Raw genomic sequence first — 22,731 nt, forward strand, 5'->3', positions numbered from 1 at the left:
GGTACTGATGTAGAGGGGGCATGTCATTGCCTACGCTTCGAGGCAGCTCAAGCCTCACGAGGCGAACTACCCGACGCATGATTTGGAGTTGGGGGCAGTGGTTTTTGCCCTCAAGATTTGGCGGCATTACCTCTACGGGGTTCGATGTACCATCTACACGGACCACAAGAGTTTGAGGTACCTCATGGACCAGCCGAATCTGAACATGAGGCAGCGTCGGTGGTTGGACGTGGTGATGGATTATGATTGTGAGATCTTTTACCACCCACAGAAGGCCAATGTGGTGGCCGATGCGCTTAGCCGCAAGGCGGCGCCGATCAGGGATATTTGCATGAGGATGACCGTAGTGACTCCCTTGTTGGAGCAGATTCGGGAGGCTCAACAGGAGGCTATCAAGGAGGAGCATCGGAAGAGCGAGCGTGTGGTGGGTAAGCTTTCCTCCTTCGATTATGATAGCCGGGGATTATTGACACTACACCGTAGGGTGTGGGTGCCATATCACGGAGGCGTGCGCCATATCTGGATGGAGGAGGCGCATAAATCCCGATTCTCTATTCATCCAGGGGCGACGAAGATGTATAGGGATCTTCGTCTAGATTATTGGTGGCCCTGCATGAAGCAGGATGTGGCTTGGTACGTCGAGCGGTGCTTGACCTGCAGGAAGGTCAAGGCCGAACATCAGAGACCGCATGGCAAGATGCAGCCGTTGGACATCCCGTTGTGGAAATGGGAAGATATCACGATGGATTTTATCACGAAGCTTCCCAGGACCGCGCGTGGAGTAGATTCGATTTGGGTCATCGTGGATCGATTGACCAAGAGTGCTCATTTTATTTCGATTCAGGAGAGCATATCGGCTGAGAAATTGGCCGACATCTATATTAGGGAGATTGTGGCGCGGCACGAGGTACCAGTATCGGTTATCTCGGACAGGGATGTGCATTTTACTTCCAGGTTTTGGAAGAGGTTTCATGACCAGTTGGGCACTCGTTTGCATTTTAGCACCGCCTTCCACCCGCAAACAGATGGTCAGAGCGAGCGGACCATCCAGACTCTGGAGGATATGTTGCGGGCGTGCGTGCTAGACTTCGGTGGTAGCTGGGATACTTATCTTCCCTTGGCTGAGTTCTCGTACAACAACAGCTACCACGCGAGTATCGACCGCCCTCCATTCGAGATGTTGTATGGACGGAGGTGCAGGACCCCGATATGTTGGGGAGAGGTTGGTCAGAGGGTCATGGGGAGCACCGAAGTGGTGCTCAAGACGACCGAGAGGATCCAGCAGGTTCAGAGCAGGCTTCAGACTGCTCAGAGTCGACAGAAAAGTTACGCCGACAAGCGTCGATCCGACTTGGAGTTCCAAGTCGGGGATATGGTTCTCCTGAAGGTGTCGCCTTGGAAAGGCGTCATTCGATTTAGGAAGCGGGGCAAGTTGGGCCCGAGATTCATCGGACCGTTCAGGGTTGTAGCCCGGGTGGGCAAGGTGGCATATAGGATGGATCTGCCAATCGAGCTCAGCCAGATCCACAACACTTTCCATGTTTCTCAGGTGCGGAAGTGCCTAGTGGACGATTCGGCAGTAGTGCCGATAGAGGATATACAGATTGATGACAGCCTGAATTACATTGAGCGCCCAGTCGCAATCCTCGACAGGAAGTCGAAGGATTTGAGGAACAAGCGAGTGGAACTCGTGAAGGTGCAATGGCAGCACCGGAAGGGATCGGAGTGGACTTGGGAGCCGGTGGAAGAGATGATGGAGCATTACCCCGAGCTGTTTCAGGATCGAGCAGCAGACTTCGAGGAGGAAGTCTAAAATAAGTAGGGGAGATTTGTAGCACCTGGTTCTTGCTTTGGAGTGAGAAGGAGAGGAAATCAAGAAGAAGAAGAGGAGGTCAAGCACCTTTGAGCAATCTCAGAGTGTTCACTAAGGTATGGCTCGTTTCCCCCATGTTTTCATACTTATGGCTCCATTAAAGCCCTTTGTGATCCGTTTCCAAGCTTATATATGCTTGTGGACTCGTAATAAGCTGGGTAACTTCTAGATCTAGGTGAGATCGAGCTCCAGGAGCTTGGATCTACTGCCTTTATGGACCCATGTTGCATGTACTCCCTAGATCTACCCTTTTTGGTGCATTTTGAGCCCTAAAACCCTCATTAGTGAGTATCTACACGTAAAGTTGGAAACTTTACGTGTTATTCATGCTCTAGGAACCCAGATCTGTGGATAGCATAAGCTGGATTCAAGCAAAATCGAACATATAGAGACTGCATGGTAATGACTCGGTGAGTCGTTCATCTGACTCGACGAGTCTGCTCGCGAGTCTCCAAGTTTGTCCCCTTTTCATTGTGTCGAGTAGAGTAGTGAGTCACGGGGTGTGACTCAGTGAGTTGGAAGCCAAACTCATCCATGAAGGAACTCGGCGAGTCATTGCCCTGACTCGGCGAGTTCAAGGCAATCTCCTTAGATCAAGATCAGAATCGGCGAGTTGTTCATACAACTCGGCGAGTCACAGCATAAGTGTTCATCGGATGAAGATGAACTCGGCGAGTTGTTCATACAACTCGGCGAGTAGGATGAAGGACTTGAACATCAGTTTGGAAGGAGAATTCGTCGAGTCAACACCTAACTCGACGAGTAGAGACAGGATCCAGGTCAGTCGATTGGACAGGGACTCGGCGAGTTGGCGAGCCAACTCGGCGAGTCGGGTCAACTGAAAGTTGACTCTGACTTTGACTTAGGGCATGATCAGGGGTAAAATGGTCATTTTACCCAAAGGACAGTTAGCAGTGTTTGATTGAGTATGTTGTGGGAATTACAGCCGGAGGATTTCGGGAGCAGCAGCAGCAGCAGTAGACTGTCAGTCCCCGATCAGATCAGCAGCTGCTTCGAGGTGAGTTACCTTCCAGTAGCGGTGGGTCTACGGCCACAATGTCGGCCTACCAATAGGAGTCGTATGTTAGATGATTGTCTTTGTGATATCATCTAGGTTTGCTACTACCTGATATGTTATATGCTAGCATGATATGTTATATGTGATAGAAGTAGAGATCGGTTGTTAGGACCGAAGGGTAGTTCAGACACCCCAGAAATGTCTGACAGTATGTGATGATATGTTTGCATGCTGGCTTGTTATGTTATATGCGATAGAGGTAGTAGGAGGGGACTAGTCCCCGAGTTCGGCTGTTAGGACCGAAGGGTAGCCCAGACACCCCATATATGTCTGATAATATGTTATGTATGATATATGTGTAAGTAGCAGTAGGGGGTGAAACAGTCCCCGAGGATCGGTTGTCACGACCGACGGGTAGTCAGCACCCCAGAATAGCTTGACACGGGTAGTCAGCACCCCAGAACGGCTTGACACGGGTAGGACGGCACCCCAGAATGGCCGCACGGGTAGTCGGCACCCCAGAATGGTCGTACCGGGTAGTCAGGCACCCCAGAATAGCCTGGCAGTATGTATGATATGTGTTGTATGGTATGTGGTACGATGGGGGAACTCACTAAGCTTTGTGCTTACAGTTTACAGTTTTGGTTTCAGGTACCTCTTCATCAAAGGGGAAGGAGCTGGCGCGGTAGCGGCACATCATGCACACACACTGGTTTCCGCATTTACAAGATTTCTCTGGGATTTATACTCTGATATTTCGATTGGTTGTATGATTTGGCTTTTAGACATGGTTTACGTTGTGATGTGGTTTGATCAAACAATGTTTTTAATTATTAATTTTTTCTAAAGTAATGTTTTAAAAACGAAATTTATGGACGGGAAATTGGGTCGTTACAGTAAGGGTCTAGGTTAGTTTCTAAGGCTTGTAAGGAAATAGGGCACACTTTGGCACCATTTTTAGGGTTTACGGTCCAAGAACATCTTGGACCGTAAACACCTTTGATCTTGAATTTCTTGGGTGTTTTCTTGATGTTTAGAAGTGTAACAAGTCTTATAATACTCTAGGATAGAAGTACTTACTAGGTAGAAGCTTGAAAAGGTGCTAAAAGTCCAAGAACACTAGTATGTGTTCTTAGGGATTTTGAAGATCTAGACATTTTGGAATTATTTCACGGATGGAAGTGTGTTAGATCACTAGATTAAGGTAGATATCAACTTATTAGTGCTAGAAACACTTACAAGTTGAAGATCAAGAAGGAAAATTCAGATGCTACTTGAGAGGATTTGAGTTTGGATCTTGAGTTTGTGAAAAAAGTGATAAAATAACTAAGTCTCACTTATATAGCCATTAGGGTTTACGGTCCAAATACCATTTGGGCCGTAAACTCCAAACTCTGAGAGTTTTTAGAAGTTTGTTGATGTACAATAAACCCTAGGGCATCCTATCTCCTTTTAACTTCTGAAGCACTAACTTTAAAACATTCTAACTTATTCCAAAAAGCTTGAAAGTTAGCAGAAATTGTTCTGACTTCTATTGAATTGAATGGTTGTATAGAATAAAAATTTCGGGTTGTCACAGATACTTGTATGCATGTTAGTAGTGGAGTGTGGTCGGGGCCCGAATCTGCTAGACAATGTAGTGTGGGCGGGTCTTGAATCTCCTAGACAACAGAGTGTGGGCAGGGCCTGAATCTCCTATACAACGAAGTGTAGGCGGGGATCGAATCTCTAACACAGCAGAGTGTGGGTGGGGCCTGAATCTCCACGAGAGTGGGTGGGGCTGGTCTTTCTTGGTTGCATGATATTTGTATGGTATGTGTTAGTTTGGGGAACTCACTAAGCTTCGTGCTTATAGTTTTCAGTTTTGGTTTCAAGTACTTCCACTAGCAAGGGGAAGGGCTCGGGATGATCGCATGGCACACATCACAGTTTCATCCTAAGATGTTTAGACTTTGATATTTTTCTCATATGATTTTGATAATAGTATTTGACATGATGTCTTGAGATACATGGTACTTGATTTTCTTTATGATTATGGATGATTTTTGGTTTTATATTAAGTTTCAAAATGAAATTTTTGGACCGTATTTTTTGGATGTTTCGACAAGTTTGAGACTTGATTACCAGAAAATGATGAGGAAAAAATGAAGTCTTTGGATCTACTATCTTCTTCTTGAATCCCTAAGCTTCTCCTTCCTTCACAAGCTTCAAAACACACAAAGTTTCACTCAAAAATGGCTCACAAGCTCACAAATGCATTAGGGTTTCTGAATCTAGGGTTTGGGACTTGGACGCTGGAAATGAGGCCAACAAGTGGGGTTTAAGATGCTTAAATAGGGTGCAAAACCCCGAAATTAGGGTTTCATTCTAGCAGCGCTACTCGTCGAGTTGGGGCTCTCAACTCGTCGAGTAGATTGCTTAAAACCCGTGTCCCATTTAATTCTCTACTCGTCGAGTTTGGGGCTACCAACTCGTCAAGTTGCTTTATAAAAATGACTAAATTATTATTTAAATGTGTGCCAGGAACCAGGTGTTATAATGATGCTTAAAAATTGGTAGAGGTTATAGCCTATTCATCAGGAAATCATGAATGATCATGCATGCTACCCTAACATTCAAGCAAGATACCTCTTCAATTGGGGTTAACCTGGTTGGTAGAGGTTATTTCCTCTTAGAGTAGAAGCCCAAGGTTTGAGATTGGGCAAAAGTTAGAGTTATTAACATTCTATCTACCCGATCTACGTTAAAAGAAAAAAGATTTCTTCAGCAATTTTTTTTCCAAAACGAAACTAATCACCGCCCATAAATTATTTGTCAAAAAAACTTTTCGCTACAATGAATATTCAATGAAAATAATTAATTAACATATGAAACACTCTATAACAATCACAGATAGAAACTATCCTCCGCTTTACCACATTTTTATCCTAAAACAGTCTACAGAAAGAGCACTAATCAAAGAAAGAAATAATTTGTCGCCGCCGTATCGCGCAAGTATCCTACTAGTATGTGTGTATATATATATATATATATATATATATATATATATATATATATATATATATATATATATAATAGAAAAAAAACTCATGATAATTTCAACAAAATAGCTTTTTCCCTCAAATAACCATCAATTTGTGTGATCTCCATAAAAAAAATAAGGAGAATTTTATCTATATCACTATAAACTTTCATAATTACATAGATATCCTTGTTAAATTTAAAATTACATATATACATACATATATATATATATATATATATATATATATATATATATATATATATATATATCCTTATAAAGTATATAAACTCATATATATATATATATATATATATATATATATATATATATAATATTAAAAAAGTAAAGACACAATGTCTGGTGGGGTCAGACAGATTGTATTGGAGGAGGCTCATAAATCTCGTTTCTCCATTCAACCAGGGGCCACCAAGATGTACCGAGATCTGAGTTTGAGTTGCTGATGGTCATGCATGAAGCAAGAGATCGCTTGGTACGTCAAGAGGTGCTTGACCTACATGATAGTCAAGGCCGAGCATCAGAGGTTGCATGACAAGCTTAAGCCTATGGAGATTCCCATGTGGAAATGGGAGCAAATCACAATGGATTTTATTACGAAGTTGTCGAGGACGACGATGGGTTATGATGTGATATGGATCATCGTGGATCGATTGACCAACAACACCCATTTTTTGGCTATTCGGGAGAATTCGTCGGCCGAGAAGTTAGCCGATGTGTATCTCCGTGAGATCGTTGCTTGCCATAGGGTGCCATTCTCTATTGTGTCAAACTGTGATGTTCGATTCACCTCCCGTTTCTGGCAGAAGTTTCATGAGGAACTGGGAACGAAACTGCATTTTAGCACAACTTACCATCCACAGACAGACGACCAGAGTGAGTCGACCATTCAGACCCTCAAGGATATGTTGATGTCTTGTGTCATTGACTTTGGTGGGAGTTGGGATTCCCACCTACCCCTTGCATATTTCTCCTACTACAACAACTTTCATTCCAGTATTGGTGCTCCACCTTTTGAGCTGTTATATGGATGGAGATGTCATACCCAAGTTTGTTGGGGCGAGGTTGGCCACAGGGTCATGGGTCGGACTGAGGTGGTTCTGTAGAGCATAGAGAAGATTCAACAGATCAGACAGCGATTGTAGACTTCTCAAAGTCGGTAGAAAAGTTATGCCGACTGGCGTCGATTTGAGTTGGAGTTTTAGGTCGTTGATATGGTATTGCTGAAGGTCTCACCCTAGAAGGGTGTGATCGGCTTTAGACAGAGGGGAAAGTTGGGTCCCCGATTTATTGGACTGTTCCGGATTATTGCCAGAGTTCGCAAGGTGGCGTATAGACTGGATCTTCCAGAGGAGCTCAGTCAGATTCACAACACTTTTCACGTCTTAAAATTGTGAAAGTGCATACTGGATGAGGATGCAGTGGTATCATTGGATGATATTCAGGTCGATGATCACCTGAATTATGTGGAGAGGCCAGTGACCATTCTAGAGAGGACGGTGGAGGTACCTTTGGTAAAGGTACAATGCGAGCATAGGGGGAAGGTGAGGGGGTGAGATGGGGTTTGGGGTGAGTATGGGGGGAGGTAGGGTGTAGGGGTTGACTTTTATTAAATATTATTTCTTTAATAAAGATGTCATCACTATATAAGACAAAGGGCGTTTCTTTTATTTTTTTTTATAAAAGAATGGATAACTTTTATAAAAGTTGGTGATTTTTATAAAAAGTACGGTAAAAATGATGTATATTTACTTAATTTGAATCATTTAAATCAAATTATTATAAAAATTTCTAACATAAAAATAATAACACTTTACATAAGAGTTAGGACAATTCTTAATTCTTTTCGTTAACGTTTGAGTGTTTAAACCGGGTATAAAAGTTGTCGCATTTGGTGACGAATTCACCAAAAATTTGTATATGTAACATTTGTTATGAATTTGTCATGTAGTATAAGGTTTATGAACTCCACTACATTGTGTTATGAATATTATTTATATCCAATTAATATATAATTGAATTATCGAATTTTTACGTTACTAACCCTAATTAGGGTTTATATTCAATAACTGACAACAAGAGAGGTACTTTGTATTATAACCTGTCAATAGTACATTCATCAGTGAATATCACATTTCTCCTGAAATTCTAATATGAGTTGAATTGACTTGGTTGACTTTTGTTGATTTTGTTTGACCAAAATTGACAGTTGTCACACCATAAAGCACAAAAAACTGACCCCATGATAATTGGTACCACAAAACACAAAAAATGACCAAAAAAACAAATGAGACATTATATTGAACAATTAGAATGCACATCAAATGGTACCCAAAGTACAAAAGCATCAATTATGTATTGCCAAATTCATAATTATACATAAACATAAATTAATAATTTTATGAACATAGATACACATTATTCTATTTGCAATATCTATCGGTACAAAATTTCCACATCAATAGTTAAACCGTTGGCGAGAATTCAATAAAAAAAAACTCGCATGTGTTGATGACAAGAATGCAAGAAAAAGAAACATATTTCGGTTGCTTATTTACTTCATTGAGATCTGATTATTCGGGAGTGTGATTGTTGTAGTGTTTCATACAATTTATGATTAGATGATATGTGAAGGACAAATGATACACTTGACGCTTCGATTGTGCTTCCGGCTTCCTTAAGAATCGAGAAAATCAAGAATCACTTCAAATACTTGGTGCCCTAATTTACTTTACCATTTAGATTAGCTTCCCAAAATACAAAATACCTATAATAAGTAACCTTTTGAAAAATATGAAAAAGAGACCTAAAGAATTTGGAAGACATGAGTCATTGTGTAACTTGCCCCTTATTGGGTTGACCCCGACTATCTTAAACCCCAAAGTTCCCATCAAGGATTGGTACCAAATGTTATACAAGAATTCGTCTAATGTGGATACCATTAGAGGAGATGAAAATGGGTCCCTTTTATCTATGGATTAATCAACCCTACATCAAAACACCTTTACCTTACCTTAGATGTATAATCCTAAATGATCGTTAATTATTTGACTATTTGATTTTAAATTATCTGAAAACGGTTCAAGGTTTATGATTTTATTCCGATGTTTTAATTTATATATATTTATTAGTCACGGTAACATAGATACATAAATTGATACAACATAAATTCTCAGATAAACCTAAATATGTCGAGATTAATGAACCTAAAACTAAAAATACTTACAATAAAAATGACTAATAATGGTAAAACAATACTAAGTTGAAAGTTGATTGATCTACCTCTTATATTGCATAGATATCAAAGGAGAGGAAAGCTAAAGATTGACAATTAGGGAGCTTTATAACAAAATGACCAAACATCAAGGGAGGCAACTAAACTTTTTCACTTGCCAGACCATGAAAGACCGAGTGTGCCTCCGGGTCTCAATAAAGGCCTAAGAAGACCGAGTGACATGAAACCATGGTTTATTTCCAAAAAGAACCATGAACACCGATTTGAAAAACCAAGATCCGAAGCAAGGTACTGCTCCCATTGATAACAATCTCACAACCCTTGATTCAAGATTCAATCAAACTCTCCGTAATGTACAAGGGTATGCTCGTGTACCCATATTCCAACTCTGTAAATCGGCATCGTTTCTGACTTATTTCAGCAAATCGTTAGGGTATTAACGCCGGTGTTGTTAAATTTCTCATACTTGAAACGAATGACTATAGTTCTTTGATCAGTTGTAGAAATTAGTAATTTATGATCTGCTGCTTCAATTTTGAAATAGATGTTCGTACTTGATTTCATACCGGAGTGAGAATTTGCACGATTATTTATAGAATTCTTGGAATTAGGGTTTCCCTGGTTAATGTTTGTATTCGCGATATGAATCTTGTTGTCTCTAGTACTGAAAGAAAAAAAAGAACCAATTCTATGTTACTCTTGATCCTAGTTCGTTTACCTTGATGTGCAACTTAATTTGGATTTATTATTATCTAAAGTTGATTGTATGATTTTCTTGTACAATGTGTATTTAGGATTTCTTTCAACATAGAACAAGAAGATTAGCAACAACAAAAATGGACCTAAACTAAACAAAATGACCTCAACCCAACATTTAGGGTTAAATGCAAGAAAATAGCAAATCACTGTTGCCTATTTGTCTATTACATCATTCTACTTTCATTTTTTCTTTCCTAATACAACATGACACTTCAAAAATTCTACTCAATTATAGCATTGCCATTGAAATATAAGGCAATTTTCACTTCTATAATTGGGTAGATATTTCAAAGTATAATGTCATAATAACCAAATAATTTAAAGTACAATGCTCTAATTGAGTAGATCTTTCAAAGTATAATGTCATAAATAACAAACAAAAGATTAAAGTGCAATATAATTTAGTAGATCTTTCAGTGTTTTGCTTATTATGTATAAATGAAAGCGCACATTGGTGTTTCTTGCATTTAGCCCTATATAAAAATTAATAATTTATGAAATATGATTCTTGATTTCTTGTTTTTTATCTAAGGTTCATAAAGGGTCGCAGCTTTCCTGGTAAAATCTTGATTACAAGATCGGATCCTGCTGATTTTACAATTCTACCCTCTCCTCGTGTTGATAGCAGTCCCTCTGAGAATATTACAGGCTCAAGCAAACACAATGATGATACAAATGAGGTGAATTTTTGATAATAAATTCAATTTTAACTCATAGAATAATAGATATATATATATATATATTTTTTAACTTTTTCTTTTTGTAGGATCAAGTTCATAGAAGTAAACCAGATGCAAACGAGTTAAAATCAACAATATCAAATTCTGAGAATACATCTAAAGAGACTCCAAGGGTTACAATGAGCACAAGAGCCACAGACACTGCTAGGATAATGAAGTTCACAAAAGAGTTGGGGGGCGTAAATGTCATTTTAGGTATTCCACATCTTGTAGAAAGTATTTTCTTCAAATTGTTAAACTTCGTTATGATTTTAGGACTATTGAGGGGTCAAATATTTCAATAAAATTTGAGGGCTTTATTTTTTTTGGGGATTCGAATCTTATAAAGACGAAGGAATGATTAGTGTTTTCATTGAAGAAACTGGAGGGCAAAATAGTCATTTTACACGACCTTTTTTGCCCCTATTTCATATACATCAATATAGCACAGACAAAGTTGATTCATTTACATGCATGTGCGATGATTTCCACTCGTACATTACATTAATGAAATTCCCTTTTTCTTAGTTTTAATTTTATAATCTAGTTGTTTATATTTTTGTGTATAATATATAAAAATAATATTTGTCAACTATGATTTTGTAGACAAATTGCGTGAATTAGCATGGAGTGGTGTGCCACATTATCTACGCCCTAAAGTTTGGAGGCTTCTTTTGGTAATCTTAAATTTCTCACTTTAATCTAATTAATTATTGAGAAAAATGTAAAAAGAAAAAAAAATGATCATCAAGATAAACGTAAAATGGAGACACGATATAATACGATTCATATCATAATCTGTTAAGCTATATATGAGTGTTACTTTTTGACTTTAATATAGAAAGTCAAGGAAATGAAGTCCACCATTTTACGAATTTGCCCTTGTATTGTATTTTGTCAAATATTATTAAATAAAATTATGTTTGTGATGAATTTAAAACAGGGATATGCACCCCCTAATTCAGACAGAAGGGAGGGAGTTGTAGGAAGAAAACGTGCAGAGTATTTTGATTGTGTTGCGCAATTTTATGATGTTTCAGATAATGAACGTACAGATGAAGAGATTAATATGCTTAGACAGGTATGCTAAGAAATAGCAATCTACTTTCATTTATTTTTTCTTATTAGAATATTATACTTTAAATAATCTACTTGATTACAACAGTAAAATTTTATATAATTAGATAGAACTAGTAAGTTACTACGAAAATGTAGGGAGCAAACCTGCAAATATACGAAAGTCATGTGGCCAAAGTGTGAAACCAAAAAAGTGTAGGGACGAAAACAAAACATGGCAATATATTGCGGGGGGGCGGTATGCGAATCTGCGAATTTTCTATTAGGTAGGGACTATTTTTGTAAAAGAAAAATGCACAAGGACCTTTTTTTGTAAATTACGGGGATAATTTTTGTAATTTATTTTCTACATAGGGGCCAAACCTGCCAACATATGAAAATGACTGGTTCTGTAAAGAAAACTTCACAGGGACGTTTTCTGTAAATTACGAAATTGTAGCTAGGGACTAAATCTGCCAATATCCAAAACCTTTGTGCCAAAAATCTGAAATGCAAAAGTGCTTAGGGACTAAATTTGGTAAAATATTCAAAACTTTGTGGCTAAAATCTGAAATACAAAAGTGCTCAGGGAGTAAATCTGCCAATATCCAAAACCTTCATGGCAAAAATCTGAAATGCAAAAGTGCTTAGGGACTAAATTTGGTAAAATATTAAAAACTTTGTGGCTTAAAATATGAAATACAAAAGTGCTCAGGGACTAAATCTGCCAATATCCAAAACCTTTGTGGCAAAAATCTGAAATGGAAAACTTTAATGTTCATTTCAAGTTTCAAATTAGACATAATTAATAATAATAATAATAATTTTCGATGTACAATGCTGTAATAGGGACAAATGAAAGAAGAATGTTATAATCCTTTAAGTCCTTACTTTTTTTTTTCTAAATTTGTTCTCATCTATTTTTTCCACGTGTCTTTATTTTCTCAAATATTTAATTAATCATTTATGTAGATTGCTGTTGATTGTCCTAGAACTGTGCCTGATGTTACTTTCTTCCAACAACCTGAAGTCCAAAAATCCTTGGAGAGGATACTCTACACATGGTTAGAATTTCTTTCTTATAATCATTTAAAAAAAAAAAGAACATAGTTATTTATTTCTCAATACTAATTCTTTTCAACTTAATGGACTTAATGTGGTAAGCTTATATATGTGTTTTCTTTATTGAAATTGAAATATATTTTTTGTTTTAAGATTATTTATTTATATGGTTTCAGGGCAATTCGGCATCCAGCAAGTGGATATGTGCAGGGAATAAATGATCTTGCTACACCTTTTTTGGTAGTTTTTTTGTCAGAACATTTAGAAGGAAGTGTTGATAATTGGAGAATTTCTGATTTAGATCAAGAAACAATCTCTAATATTGAAGCTGATTGTTATTGGTGTCTTTCAAAATTACTTGATGGCATGCAAGATCATTATACATTTGCTCAACCTGGAATCCAACGCCTTGTTTTTAAGCTCAAAGATTTGGTCACTCGAATCGATGGTATGCACTTTAAAACATTGCTCATTTTTTTATTAATAAATAATAAATAACAAGTTATTTTGTTTTGAGCTTTTAGAACCTATCGCAAGGCATATGGAAGCGCAAGGGCTTGATTTTCTACAGTTTTCTTTCCGTTGGTTTAATTGTCTCTTGATACGAGAGGTATATACTTGTTATTTTATTTTATTTTTTTCTTTTTATACTTTGATGTGTTATGTTTTACAATGCAATGTCTTATGTCTTAATTAATATATAGATTCCTTTCCACCTTGTGAACCGTTTATGGGACACATATCTTGCTGAAGGTGATGCATTGCCCGACTTCCTTATCTATATATTTGCCAGTTTTCTTTTGACGGTAAGCATTTTTATATTTATTCTCTAATAATCATTTCATATTTCTAATCTCACTTCCTATTTGGCTTTTGTACTGTGGTTGACATTATTCTACATCAGAATAATGTCACCGGTACATAAGTTGCAACTTTTTGTCTCGTTTTTTAGACGAGACAAAAAGTTGCAGGTCTATCCCATGGACATGGGACAGACCTGTCACAGCCCACTACATGAAAAACATAGTACAGTCTGTCTAGTCATGTCATGGGCTGAAATTGATGTCAAATTGTCAATAAGACAAAAGTAGTAAATTTTGTTTGACATTTGGATGGGACAAAAAATACATGTCCCATCAACATGAATCTCACTCACAGTACAAAGTACAAAGTACAAAGTCTGTTATGTCATGTCATATCTGAATTTTATACTGTAGTGGTCAAAAGAGCTCCAAAAACTCGATTTCCAAGAGATGGTGATGTTTCTTCAACATCTACCAACAGAAAATTGGGGTCACCAAGAACTTGAGATGGTGCTTTCAAGAGCCTTCATGTGGCATACCATGTTCAACAATTCTCCTAGTCATTTGGCCTCTTGAGAAAAAAGTTTGTATATTTTTTCTCATTTTATTTGTATAATGATTACTCAATTATTCATATTTGTATAATTCAGTCTTGGATGTGGTTTCTTTTGTTGTATGTATAGAGGTTATGTTGTTGAGTTGTTTGTGTTCTAGAAACTTGTACAAGGGCTTTTTGTTGAAATGACCAATTTGTGCATCTCATTCCAAAATTGTTGATACATTTGAACGGATAGAGTAATCAAACTCGTACATCTTATCTTTGGATCATGTCTATTCTAGGGAATTTACTTAAAAAACTACATTTAAGCCCAAAAACTAGGAAGCCGTTTTTTTGATGATGTGGAATAAGTTATGTGCCATCCACATGCAACATTTAAGGGCCTATGGTATTAATGACAAAACATTTGCAAAATTAGTTCTTAATAGTTTATAATGTTAGAGTAAAGTTATTATTTGATTATTCAAACCCTAATTAAGGTCGATTCAAGTGAGTTGAGTGGACATGTCATAAACAACAGGAAAAGGTCAAGGATGGCTGAATTGTAGCGACTATGCCTTCATGTATGTTTCTTGGTGGTTTGGGTTTTAGCTAAATAGAGAATGTAAAGATTAAAGCAGAGTTGGAGGCTTCAAGGTTAAGTGCCTCAAAGTTTGTAACAATGAGTTTGAAAGTTCAAGAAGGCGAAGAAAATACTACACGTTATTCGCAGGAGAAACACACACAAGCCCAAGTTGTAAGGCAACTCGATTTTTTTTTCCTATAAAATCATCCCCTACCATAACTTGGTCTTCTGTTTCTTTTAAACCAAGAGCTTCTTGAGATGATTCTTCCCTTTTTTTGCAATTTTCAAACTCATTGTCATGGGATTTAAGTCACTTAATTTTTGCATTCTCTATTCCAAGATATCAGTTGTATCTCTTTTTAGAAAACCATAACAACCACGAAACCTAAATGAAAAACCATTGATTAAAATCAATCATCCTTAAGCTTCCCCATGTTTATGGTAGGGCTACTCAAGTCACTCAAATCAGACTTGATCTTAATAATTATGATCAAAATTAGGGTTTGAATTAGTGACCGATGTGTTCTTATCTAACACTATTACCTAATAACTTCTATGGAAAAGATTGATGGTGATAGATAAAAATAGTTCATCCTTTATACTTATTACGCTATGATACCAATAAGTAATATTAATAAATTGTTTTGTTTTAATTTATTAGAAACTCTTTAGTAAGGTGTAAACTAAATAACACATGTATTCTTAATTTTAAAGAAACAAATCAATAATATGTAATTAAGATGCCAATTTCGGTCATTTTACATATAAGCAACAAAATTTGCCAAATACTAAAAAAGAACTTATCAACTTATTATGTTTTGGTACCGATCAGTCAATTTTGCAGTGTGTTTATTACTGTAACACCCATTCCTTAGGTATATTTTCTTATGATTTTTAAAGTTATAATTTTTGAAAATTGGGAAGTACGTAGAGCGTAGATAATGAAGTACGCAGGGCGTAATTCATTAATCTCATGTGAGGGTCTTATCCACTACGTAGGGCGTAACCTTGGTTATGCAAGGCGTAGTGGCGCAGCGTGAAAACCCTAAATTCGGGGTTTTGAGCTCTATTTAAAGGACCTTAACCCCTTGATACCTTTCTTATGACTAGTCTCCATCCTCCAAAGCTGGCCTTTCAAAACCCGAACCATTTTGAGAGATTTTGAGGTTCTAAGTGTTTGTGTGTATGTGTGCTCCTTTGAAGAAGAAGAAGATCTTTGGAGAAGCATCTAAGAGTCCAAGCCTTGTAGATCCAGATTCTTCAGCTTGTTTCCCACCTCCAAGAGGTATAATGTTTCCATCTTGGCAATCTCTCATGATAGATCTAGTTATTATGCATTTTATATTCTTTTTGTCCCATAAATTTGGTCCTAGTGAGTATGTTCTACTCCAAACCATTTGAAGACCCCTTCCTGATGTTTTTAGGGTTGTAGAACCATAAAGTTGCAAGCTTAAACGCTCCCTTTCACCCTATGCATGAGATCTTGAGCACTGGTACATTTCATGGACTTAGGGCTTGGTTTAGTACTCATTTATGACATGCAAATGGATAAAGTCGTGGACTTCATCCATTAAGACGTCCTTGTAGTTCTTATTGGAAAGTTTGAGGAGTTAACAGTCTGAATTGAGAGCTTAATGGAGTATTTAGCATTTAGACCTAGTACGCGGGATGTACATCTTGCTACGCTAGTCGTAGCTTAATGTTGTCCTGTAATCTCGTAGCTTCTACGCCATGCGTACTGCAGTTGGTACGCGGGGTGTAGGAGGGTGGAGCGTAGACTTTGACTAGCTGACTTTTGGTTAAAATTAGGTTTTGAGCATAGTTTGAAAATGGTATTTCTTTATTGCTGATTAAGTGCTTATTTTGTATCTGTGTACCCTGTGTGAGTTGTACTTAGCTGCTACTTGTGAGGTGAGTCTTCTCACTGCATTTGCATGTGTGGTAATTTTGTCTGTGACCAATTGGGTCTTAATTGTTGATTATTTTTATGTATGCAATGAATTGTATTGCTGATAAATTGGGATTTTTGAGAATCCCCAGGGTTGGTGTGTAACATCCAAAATTTCAAACAAATTTAAACTTTTAAAAACATGTCAAGTTCATCAAAATATTACAACTTTGTTTTCAAAACATTGATTATCAGAGTCTTTCCCAGAAACATAACATAATAGGAGGAGTTGTACGATCACGCCTTGGCCTTGCCGCGATCCCCTGAGGTACCTGAAACAATAAACTGAAACTGTAAGCCCGAAAGCTTAGTGAGTTACCCCCAAAATACCAACACACATACAATCCACATAACGATATAGCAATATCATAACATAACGACTGAACAGAACAGCACATAACGGGTTCACAGCCCTACAGACTGCAATACCCACGAGCCCACAGTACAAGTCTCCCTTAGCCCGTAACTAGAATGCTCCTAAGGTTTGTTGGCTACCGTACGAAGCAGTACAACCTCAACCCATCCCATGTAACAAACACATAGATCATAAGAATCGAGCATGCAATAATCATATAAAATCACAGGTAGTCCTATAGACCTACCCAACAGGCATAACCACTAGCATGCAACACTAAGTCATACTCAGCATCTAACACAGCTCAAGTAACATATCAAATGGGCCGGCCTTGGTGCCTTAGAACCCTTAGTATAGTGAGGATAACTCACCTTGCAACGTCGACTCACAGAATTAAGCTCCAACCCTCAGGTCACTATCACGAACTCCACCACCTATATTCATCATGAGCTGTATTCGTAAGTTTCTGATCCATCTAGAACTGTCCTCAAAAGTCAACGGGTCAACCCGAGTCAATGGTCAAAGTCAATAGTCAAGGTCAACAATCCATGTTGACCTGACTCGCCGAGTTCCCTCGGCTACTCGCCGAGTTTCCCTCGTTTCTCGACTAAACTCTAAAGCAACTCGTCGGGTTTCCTAAACGAAACTCGACGGGTACACGCGTGTGCATGACTTTGGGGGAAATTCATCCGACTCGCCGAGTTGTTCATCAACTCGTCGAGTTTCATGAGGATCTTCATCAGACTCGCCGAATTGTTCATCCAACTTGTCGATTTCACGACTTTCTTCATCAGACTCGCCGAGTCCGTTCGGTCCTTTTTCCATACAGACTTATTCTGAGCTATGCAGTGGCTCCAAATCATAGATCTAGGCTTCTATGGCATACTTATCACGTAAAGTCACAAACTTTACGTACATGCATTGCTTTAAAAGCTCTAAATGCCAAATCTAAGCTCTTAATGGGGGCTTCATGCCCAAGAGGGACCTCATACATGACCAATTCTGTGACTTTATGTTGCTAGAGCTTAGAGGGGGTTCAGATCTGAAGTTACAACTTCAGATCCAACCTATTGTTCAACTTATCAACCCTTAAGGTTCATAGAAAACCCTAGAACTTCATTAAAAGAAAACTCACAGAAGATATGGTGATTTAGGATACCTCTGGAAGATGAAAACTGAGAATAGTGCTGATTCCACACCTTACTTGGTCCAACCTCCTCTTCCTTCAAGCCTTCTCCTTCTAAAATCTTCAAATCAAGCTTCACACACTCACCAAAACACACACACACACGAATCAGACTTCTCAGGGACTCTCTAAGACTGTAAAAAGGCCCAAGGGAGGCTAAGGCTCCTTTAAATAGGGACACAAACCCCGAGAATCAGGGTTTCACTTGCCAGCTCCTACTCGCCGAGTCCCACTAGTGGACTCGCCGAGTCGGTCACTTAATTTGCGATCCAATCCCGCTGCTAGTCGACGAGTAGGGCAACTAACTCGTCGAGTATGGCCAAAACCAAGAAACTATAATTGAGAAATACCTGAGAATCGGGGCGTTACATGCTGATAACCCCTAGAACATGTTGCTATTCCACAGGGCATACAGTTAGCCCACTGGGATTACTGATGATCTCTATGGTTGCTGATAACTCATAGTTGTTTATTATGCTGTGCTGTATGGATATTTTGGGAAAAGACTCACTGAGATTTATGCTTACAGTTGTGGATTAATGTGTTTCAGGTACTTCGGATGATCGCAGGAAGGTGGAGGCTTGACTGTAAACTCCAGTTCGTAGTTTTTATGATTTTCACCTTTTGATACACTGATTTGGATGACTGTATTGATGTACCTGGGATTTTTCATGACTTGGATTTTTATGACACTTGTAGTTTTGCTATATACAAATAGAGCCCTTGTGACAGAAATATTTGCATGTCAAAAGCTGCTGTCATAACTCCACACAAGTCGTAGTTTTATATAAATCTAACTTGACACCTTCCGACAAATTGGGTCTCACTAGTAATTTATAAAGGGAAGGGCTATTTTCCGACTTCGATAATATTGGGTCATTTTGATAAATATTCAAAGTGGATTAATTCCAACAAACGAAACGAAATTAAATATCTAGTCAATGAATACAACTATTATTATTTATTTAGTAAATAATGGATTTCAACAATTTGCTCAGAAAGCTGTTAGTATTCTAGTCAGAAAAATCTTCACAGTACATATATTTATATATAATAGTGTACGCTTAAAGCCCTGTAAGAGTTATAACCAAAGTCTCCTGGAGGGGGAGCGGGAATTTGTGTATAGATCTATACAGGGTTGACACCCAACACCATCGTTGTTCGCTATAGCTAGACCGACCAGTCTAGGGTGACAAATGTCTTAAACAAAACCGACGCCTGAATAGCGTCATAACAGGCACTCCGTCATATTAGTATGGTTATAACGACTCACTAGAATATATACGAAATGTATTTATACAGATTTCACCTTTGGTTTACAATCAACTATGTTGTGATTACCTCAAATGAGACCTTTTTCACACAAGTGTTATGATTTTTGTTAAAGCTAATATTTTATACATCAGAAAATATTGGATTTTCTGGAGGAAATGATTTTATACGATTTCGAGAACGATGAACTAAGACAAACATACAACTATACTCGATTTGAAACAAGACTTACAACTACTTTGATAAGAAAATATTGGATTTTCTGGATTTCTAAACTATCATCAAAGTTTTATACGAAAATACTTATGAACTCACCAACATATTTTATGTTGACGCTTTTGAAACGACTTGTATTCTCAGGTAATCAATAAGCAAGTTATGGATCGCGGACTTAGGATTATTTGCTGTATTTTGGAATTTGCTTACTGATGTCTCTTTTGTGTAAATTTGAGAACATAAACATGATGTAAAACAATGTAAGCTTGTTATATTGATGTATGATGTTTGGATTTGCTATGTTTCATTTATATACAATTGTTATGATACTGCAAAAACGAAGTCACTGCCTCCGAACGTTTCCGCCATTCTGGTTCGGGGGTGTGACATAAATCCACCCCATACTTGAATGTTGTCATACTCTAATCTTTTCTAACCATATCCTCCTTTATCTGAAAAACATCAAAGCAACATATGATAATCAAATGGGAAAATTGTATTTAAAAACTAAAAATTAAACAAAAACTTAAAAATAAAATGCCAACCAAATGTCAGTTTGCCTCCTGACAAGCACTTCTTTTGCAAGACGTGAGCCAGACTCTAACCTCCACTTAAGTTTTTTTTAGTTATTTGGAAAGATACCTCCTTGTTCATCTTCAGTTCGTGCTTCCTTCTTTTGTTATTAGCCATTTTCTTCTTATATGCATTTTTTTTCATTTTTCTTTGAGCTTTCTCCCTCTTCAACCTTCTTGTAGTCCTTTTCTTTGGCAAACTGTTGCATTTTCCTATTTAACCTTATTACCCTTCCTAGTAGTAGCCTTCTATTTTACCCTTGCTAAGATTTCCTTCTTTGTACCATACTCATTTTCATCACACTCATCAATCACTAAGCTTACTTTAGGTCTTTCTAACTTTTGGAACTCTTCATATGCAGGACTTTTAGGAAAAAGCTCGGACCTTTTCTGATTCGGAGAGGTTGTAACATCAATATAAAATTCAGAAACAAGATAGTTGCATTGTGGTCAGTTATGGAGTTGCGTCACAAGTATGAAGTTTCTTGCGATTGGTCTCTAAGTAGCGACACTTAGGCTGCATAGTTACATTGTGAAAATTGCTATGGGCCCACTTGCCTCTCAATATTCAAGATCGAGGCTTGAAGATTACTCATGGCTGCTTGGACCTTATTTTAACGTTTCTTGGATGCCTCAACAAATCAATCTAAATGAGCTTCCAGATCTGGTTTCCTTTCTTTTTTTGGCTGCCTCCAATCTATATCATAATCTGAAAGATCTATATGTCCAATAGTCATTATAAAATGATATAGCTAGATAATATATGATTGTAAATGGTCATTATAACAACAACTTGATACTATTGATTATTATTAGAAATTGATTTTAATAAATATTAAATAAACTCTTATAATTAATTAGAAATTATTTCTTTCTTGGAAATATTAATTTTCATTAGTAAGTAAATATTATGTTTTTTAAACTAAATTTTGAATAAACACTCAACATAATCGTCCCTGGTCGAGTAGCATATTTGATCATTCTTATTATCGTTCTCGTTCGAGTCACAATCTTTAGTTAAATGTGCACCGCTACAATTGTCACATCCGACTTGTATGACGTGGACCATCTTATTTATCTTCTTCATGCTTCGATCTATGTTGTCGAGCTTTGCGTTTAAAGCGGCCAATCTATCAGAGCTTTTGCCATTTGAGATCCCTCGGAAGATGTCGCCTCTTGGATTATCCCATTCGCGTGAATGTTTGGCGAGATCTTCGGTTATTGTTTTTCCGATTGCAAGGTTTTTCTCGACCCTTGAGAATCTACAAATTGCAAAAACTATTATTAAAATGATGATTTATATTTTTATGTTGTGAATACTTGACTTCAATTTCAATGACACTGATTGTAAGACCATTGGCGGCTTCCTTTATTTATATTTGCATTATAAAAAAATGTAAGCAAAGGTCAAATGTCCTAGACAAACACATATTTGAATTACTATACTTTATGTATGATTTGGTAAGTCCGAAATACATTTATTTTTGAAAAAGGTCGAGGTGTCTTTTTATGAAGACTGACATATAAAAATTAATTTCTCTTATAAATAGTTCAAACCTCGTGTCAATTTTAGTTGTCTTGAATATAGTGTTATTTTCTTATTTGTGTTTATATTTAATATTTTATAATGGCTAGTTGTTTTTTATAATAATATCAGACATTTAAGAAAAACACATATTTAAAAACCATTTTCAGTATACGATTTGTATTTACAAAATCAACATTTTAGAAGAAATCATTGGGATTTATAAATTTTACTTCTCATTTTCATCACATTAACAATTAAGATATATTAAGACTAAACTCTTACAATTGGTTTTTAACGATTTTAATTATTTATAAAATATATTGCCAACAGATTAAAAAAGTATATTTACAACTATCTTATATAAAATACTTAAAATTATACCCTTGAACCAAAATATTGTTAAGATGGTAACTAATCTATAAATGTTTTTAGGAAATGAATCTTTAAAAATATACATAAAATGGGTATCATGTATGGACTATACAAAATAAATAAAATAAAATAAAATAAAACAAATCAAGGATTACTATCATAAATTAAAAATTAATAATTTAGGTTTTCTTTTAAGTTTTAAGTAATTTATGTTTTAATTATAGTAAAAAATAATTATATTTTCTCTGGTTATACCAAATCATAAACAAATTATAATATATCAAATACAATCAACATCTCTTAGGATTTTATTGAGTTTAGAACATAAATACAATCAACATCTCTTAGGATTTTATTGAGTTTAGAACATCTCCAATGAAGATTTTTTTAAAGCTTATTATTATCGATCAACTATTTTTTATCATTGGAGCAAAGAGTTTTTTTTATTGACCATTCAATATATATTGAATTGTCGATATATTTCTAGGTTTTGTCGTTTAACCCTCTTATATTTTAATTATATTTTATTTTGTATTCTTAAATCTATTTTAGTTTTAAATCTATTTTATTTATTTACTAATTAATTGTTTTTA

At 36.8% G+C, this 22,731-nt stretch overlaps 1 protein-coding gene across 3 annotated transcripts; it reads left to right on the forward strand.

The window, feature by feature from the left end:
• Positions 1-9,328: 9,328 nt before the first annotated feature.
• On the forward strand, positions 9,329-14,335 carry LOC111883528 (uncharacterized). 3 transcript variants are annotated; one of them, XM_023879853.3, is made up of 10 exons: positions 9,329-9,454; positions 10,458-10,605; positions 10,692-10,860; positions 11,251-11,321; positions 11,588-11,725; positions 12,673-12,764; positions 12,939-13,210; positions 13,287-13,372; positions 13,467-13,568; positions 13,980-14,335. In XM_023879853.3, exons 1-10 carry the CDS (start codon positions 9,387-9,389, stop codon positions 14,139-14,141), a joined length of 1,308 nt encoding a protein of 435 aa, XP_023735621.1. In that variant the 5' UTR covers positions 9,329-9,386; the 3' UTR covers positions 14,142-14,335. The 3 variants fall into 3 exon arrangements, with proteins under 3 accessions (XP_023735621.1, XP_023735619.1, XP_023735620.1); XM_023879851.2 differs by having other exon boundaries at positions 9,366-9,599; XM_023879852.3 differs by having other exon boundaries at positions 9,369-9,527.
• Positions 14,336-22,731: the final 8,396 nt, after the last annotated feature.

This window comes from Lactuca sativa, chromosome 3, assembly GCF_002870075.4.
Source record: "Lactuca sativa cultivar Salinas chromosome 3, Lsat_Salinas_v11, whole genome shotgun sequence".
Lineage (NCBI taxonomy): Eukaryota > Viridiplantae > Streptophyta > Magnoliopsida > Asterales > Asteraceae > Lactuca > Lactuca sativa.

Bases quoted from the DNA above. Each gene is read 5' to 3' on its own strand.
- LOC111883528 (XM_023879851.2), top strand. From the start codon at position 9,418: ATGAACACCGATTTGAAAAACCAAGATCCGAAGCAAGGTACTGCTCCC. The intron at 10,861-11,250 runs GTATTCCACATC...ATGATTTTGTAG, and splicing joins GGGCGTAAATGTCATTTTAG to ACAAATTGCGTGAATTAGCA. The intron at 13,373-13,466 runs GTATATACTTGT...ATTAATATATAG, and splicing joins ATTGTCTCTTGATACGAGAG to ATTCCTTTCCACCTTGTGAA.